We start from the raw sequence: 6,187 nt of genomic DNA, 5'->3' as shown, positions 1-6,187 counted from the left end.
AGCAACTAAATATAGGTCTCAAATGATGAATGTAAATGGGATATTATAGATGTATTTCCAGATCAATACAGGGAGGAATAAAATGATGCATGGGATGAGGGAAATATTGCTTGTATTGGACATGAGAAAAGGAATCTGAGATTTCTAAAATAACATAGAATTGTCACCCTTTGCTGTAAGAAGTGAAAATTATGCACACAGCTGTCTCTAGCATCTGTGTGCTCAGAACCTAAGCTTGAGCCCAACACATAATAAGCATCTAAAAAATAATTATCGAATGAATAAATGGTAATGATTCTAATCATGGTCAGGTTTTTTATTCCATCGTTCAGTGGAAAGATATAAAACCTTAAAGACAAGCCTGACATTTCTTATGGTATAGAATGACAGAGACCTCAGTCCCAATCTAAATCATCACAGTGAATTCTTAATATTTTCCCTAAGATTGGAGAAAAACCCACGGTTCACAACTTAAATCTATTGCGTTAATCTCTTACTCCATTAAGTTTCTTCTCCTTGTAAAGTTATGGACTATTATAAAAATTTAAACCCTTACATATATTTTTCTGCTCTGATTTCAGGCCACTATCACCAAAACATTGTATTCTAAATGGTATACTAATTTGGACTACAGTTTAATGCTGGTGTCTTGAGAACACCAATCTCCATGGTACCCTTTGTTTATTCATTCAACTAATCCCCCTGAGTCCATTGTGAATGGAGCAGATAATATTATGGCTAGCCTGAATAACATTACTAAGATCATATCATCTTGCCCACCAAACTTGGGAAGATATTATATTTGCCTTCATTTCAACTATAACATTTCATTTCAAATAGCAAGTAAGAATAGGTAGGATATCTTGGGACTTCAGATCCTTAGAGAAATTTGGGTTGATGTATGCCCTTTATGAAAACTTGTAGAGGAGTTCCTGGAATTATTCTTTATTATCAATATTTTGAGTATTTGGTCACAAATATAAGATGGCAGAGAAGAAAGATTGCAAAGACTTTTGAAAAATCTCAAAGCACTTGTGGTTAAACAAATTAAAGAAGCCATTAGAAATGACATTGTCTAAACCAGTCATATAAACGATAAAAGTAAGTATGTCTTTAATAGTTTCAGGAATATAATTTTGCTTTAATAGAGTAAATTTATGCTTTATACAAGTAATCTCAATTATGCACAGTGCTATATGTGAATAAAATTAAGCCACACAATTTATATGAAATATATAAATGAAGACATTTTTTAAACTGCTACAATTTAGTAAGAGTTTCATGCAACATTTTTGTTCATTATAACATAAATATTTGGTGATTGTTAGGATCACATAATGGTTTTGTATTCTTATCTAAATATCTTTTAATAATTATTTTTAATATAGTCAATATTAGGACACATGTAATCATTTCTGCATAAGACTCAAAATAATTTATTTCCTGTCTTAACACTGAGCAGATCTACTTTATGCTTCAGTTTTGTCAATGTGAATTTCAGAGAGTGAAGGTTAGTATCCATCATATAAAGGCAGAAGCCAAAAAAAATGCATATCTTATGACCACAAAGAGAACAGATGATGATCAAAAGTAGGAATAATTCCCTTCCAGCAATTTTGTAGGTAAAGAATTTAATAAGTTCATTAATATACTAAGTTAATTAGCTAATTGTGAGTAAATATTATTCCTTTTGAAAGCTCTGAAACCTCTGAAAGATGTAGAAAACAAGTGAGACATTACAGATTTAGCCAGGCTGTCTGGACAGTTAAGCATTTCTTACAATGATCTTAGATGACAGCACTTCTAAAGCTTTTATGGATAAGAACTTCAAACAGGAAAAAATTTAAACAAATCTATAAAGCATCAAGATGCATTAACAGCACTTCTAAAGCTTTTATGGAAAGTAAGAACTTCAAACAGGAAAAAATTTAAACAAATCCTATAAAGCATCAAGAGTTGCATTAAAGCCAAAAATTAAAAAGAAGAGTAATAAGAAATACTCTCTGCCTCCCAAAAGCTTGCCTTGAATGTTGAACTATTCCTTTTGTCTCCCTCAAGAAAAGAATAGACAATATTAAGGAAAAGTGCTAAATCATTTTAGAACTAAGTAAAAACACTTATAGTTTACAGAAATAAAATTAGGACTCAAGTAAAAGTATTGCTTTATGTATGAGAGAGCAGACTCATGATAGGTAGATAGTAAACACAAATATATTTAAGAAGAATATATATATATCAAAAGATTTGTTTATTTATTTTAGAGAGAGAGAGAGGATGGGGGAGGAAGGTCGGAGGGAGAGGAAGAGAGTCTTAAGCAGACACCTCACTGAGCATTCTTCACAACCCTGAGACCACGACCTGAGCCAAAACCAAGAGTCAGACACTCAACTACTGGGCCACCCAGGTGCCCCAAGAAGAATGTATTCACAATCTTAGAAAAGACCATTATGACAGATTCATAATTAAAATGAAAATTATGGAAGAGACATTGGAATTAAATAAATAAACAAATATGTCTGCATACTATTATCAGGAACACATTACTCTACCAGATGGGCAAATGGTCTCCATAAATTGTAAAAGATTGAATGGGAGAAGGAAACAGAAATGTTTATTCAAAATAGAAATGTTAAAAAATATATGAAGAAAAAAGCAACAAAAAAATACCTTCAAAATTTTGCAATATGCTGGGAGTAAGCTCGGAGTTTTAGATTTTCATCTCAGAGGTTTTAATCTCTTTTTTTTCTTGTTTTCAGGAATATATCAAAACATTCAGAAGACAGGGATTTATACTGAGATATGCAAGAATACAATAAAAGAAATATAAGAATAATTAATTAATATATTACATAATAAATGTCAGCTTTAATAAGTATTTTGTTTCTACATACCACAAAATCATTTTTCTCTAAAAACATAAGGCAGCAATGATATTTTTTTAAAGTGTGTCTATGTGTGTGTGTGTGTGTGTGTTTTTCTTTCTGATGTCATAACTTTCTTATTTTTTCATCTATTTTTCAGCTAAAACAAAGAATACCATCATAAAGAAGGAAAATAATGAGAAATCTCACAGCAGTAACAGAGTTTATTCTTCTCGGATTTACAAATGACCCACAGTGGCAGGTTGTACTTTTCATATTTCTTCTTGTTACCTACATGCTCAGTGTGACTGGGAACCTGATCATTATCACCCTCACCCTTTCAGATCCCCACCTGCAGACTCCAATGTATTTCTTCCTTCGAAACTTCTCATTCCTAGAAATATCATTCACGTCTGTCTGCATTCCCAGATTCCTTGTCACTATCACGACGAGGGACAGAACCATTACCTACAACGGTTGTGTGACTCAACTATTTTTCTTCATCTTCTTGGGAGTGACAGAATTTTACCTTCTGGCTGCCATGTCCTATGACCGCTACGTGGCCATCTGCAAACCTTTACATTACATGACCATCATGAGCAGCAGAGTCTGCATCCTTCTTGTCTTTAGCTCATGGCTTGCAGGATTCCTGGTCATCTTTCCACCAATAATCCTGCTGCTGCAGTTGGATTTCTGTGCCTCCAATATAATCGATCATTTTATCTGTGACTCTTCTCCACTTCTACAGCTTTCTTGCACAAACACTCGCTTCCTAGAATTCATGGCATTTTTCTTAGCAGTGGTAACACTTATGGTCACCTTAACACTAGTTATTCTCTCTTACACATACATCATCTGGACAATTCTGAGAATTCCTTCCACGAGTCAAAGGAAAAAAGCCTTTTCCACTTGTTCCTCCCACATGATAGTGGTCTCCCTCTCTTATGGCAGCTGCATTTTCATGTACATTAAGCCTTCTGCAAGGGAAAGGGTGACTTTAAACAAAGGAGTAGCTGTGCTCAATACCTCAGTGGCTCCTCTCTTGAATCCTTTCATATATACACTAAGAAACCAGCAGGTGAAGCAAGCCTTCAAAAACATGGTCCAGAGAGTAGCCTTTTCTTCAAATAAATGAATGTGATTATGCAAAGGAAAACCCCTAAAAGCAAAGTTGAATGAAGAACTCTTTATGTAAATTCTTCAAATACCTCAATTCATTCTTTCAGATAGACATATATATATCATCAATGCCTCTTTTCCTTATTAGCCTAAAAACCAGGTCCTAACTGGTTTTCTATATGGGAAACAGTCAGTCTTATCCCATGTAACTAAATTTCAGATGTCAATAATCTCCACTGTTTCTCACATCAAAGCAAAGCTGCTTATACATTCATAGAAAAGATGCAGGTTGTTATACTGTAAAAAGCTACTAAAAACCATATGCAAATATGGAATGTATTTTATGTGAAATAAAAATATGTATCAATTAATATTTCTCAAATTTCTTCTTCTGTTTCACCAAGAAAACATGTTTACAGATTTTATTTATTTATTTGTCAGAGAGAGAGAACACAAGCAGGGGGAGTGGCAGGCAGAGGGAGAAGCAGGCTCCCCGCTGAGCAAGAAGCCCCATGCAGGACTCGATCCCAGGACCCTGGAATCACAAGCTGAACTGAAGGCAGATGCTTAACCGACTGAGCCACCCAGGCATTCCAAGAAAACATGTTTAAAATTAAAAGCATTATTAAAATGTCTACATGAATTCGTCATTAAAATGTAATTCAAACATTGAAAAATTAAATAGAAATTTAAGACAAAATCTGATGTCAGACTTATCTTTGCCATTTGAATGAGGTTGTATCCATTTTATATTAGGTTTTTTAGAAAAAATTGTTTCAGTGCAAGAGAAAAGATGAAATTTACCTTTTTCTTCCATTGATAATATGTTCTAAAAAAATTAGGTTAACTGAAGATTTCCCTATTTCTGATAAGCATATTTGAGAGGGATGAGAATGGTCTATAAAAGTAAATTAAACTATCCTGATAGATTTCATATTTATATTCAGACACTTTCAACTAATTCTAAGACGGTCTTTCCTACTGACATGAAAACAACAAATTCGGAATCTAGAATGGTCTAACAGGTAGACTCCAGAGAGTATCTTGGAAATGATGATACATGAGTTTCTTATGCCTCAGTTTTCTTTTATTAGCAAATCTACATACAGTCTTTATCTTTCCAGTGCCTCTTTCACAGCAGGTTCTACCTCCCTCACCCAAATCCAAGAAAATGACTCTTGCAGGTATCTGAGAATGTAAAAACTGTGCCCAAGCCTGGTTCCTATAGTTAATGAGCCCCTTGACTCCAACGTATCACCAAGAAAATTGGTGATCTTGCAACAGTAGTTATGAATCTAACTCAATACCAGGTAAGTGGATTTGACTTTGGTTTCTTGATTTCCAGCTTGGCCTGATACATAGATTAATGTAAAGAGTTCTACATAGTTTATAAGTCCAAAATAGAAAACCTTTTCTTATTTCTCATAGACAGACAAGAGTGTCCATGAGCACTTGTTCTTACCTTTGTCCTTCCGTGGAATGAGTTACATTTTTTTAAACAGATTTAACATAATACTACCACAAAATGAAAATTAAATGATAATTTATTCAATTTAAATTCTTTTTTTTAAGATTTTATTTATTTATTTGAGAGAGAGAATGACACAGAGAGAGCATGAGAAGGGGGAGGGTCAGAGGGAGAAGCAGACTCCCTGTTGAACAGGGAGCCCAATGCGGGACTTGATCACGGGACTCCAGGATCGTGACCTGAGCCGAAGGCAGTCGCTTAACCAACTGAGCCACCCAGGCGCCCCTCAATTTAAATTCTTAATTTGGCAATTTGTAAAGAAATAAAATTATATAAGTTTGCTTTTGTAAGAATGTAACAAGTAAGCAGAAATGCAAAAGTAAAAATTAGGACAGTATACAAACAACATGAAAATGTTAAGTAAATGAATATATACTATATATATGGCATATATAATAGATAGGTATATAGGTAGACAGAGAGAGAGGTAAAGAGAGAGAAGAAGGAAAGTAAGAGGGCAAGGGAAGGTTGATCTTCCTGATTGACAGAAACTTCTCTGAAGATGTGGTTTCTAATATTTACTTTGTTAGTAAGTATAAGTTGAAATACTATTGTAAAGTATTGTGATATAATGAATATTTATTGCAAATGTGATGGTTGTGAGAAATGTATCAGATATATGGTGGAGGTCATGTTTTTAGTGGCTTTCAAAAGTATTTAAATTCATATTATTGTTCAA

At 33.8% G+C, this 6,187-nt stretch overlaps 1 protein-coding gene across 1 annotated transcript; it reads left to right on the top strand.

Annotated features, from left to right (window-relative positions):
• The first annotated feature begins 3,057 nt into the window (after window positions 1–3,057).
• LOC113922048 (olfactory receptor 6C75) lies at window positions 3,058–3,996 on the top strand. The gene has a single exon (XM_027593776.1). It carries the CDS (start codon window positions 3,058–3,060, stop codon window positions 3,994–3,996), a length of 939 nt encoding a protein of 312 aa, XP_027449577.1.
• The last annotated feature ends 2,191 nt before the right edge of the window (window positions 3,997–6,187 follow it).

This window comes from Zalophus californianus, chromosome 9, assembly GCF_009762305.2.
Source record: "Zalophus californianus isolate mZalCal1 chromosome 9, mZalCal1.pri.v2, whole genome shotgun sequence".
NCBI lineage: Eukaryota > Metazoa > Chordata > Mammalia > Carnivora > Otariidae > Zalophus > Zalophus californianus.
The sequence above is the reverse complement of the archived record's forward strand: the minus strand, read 5'-3'. Positions and strand labels throughout refer to the sequence as shown.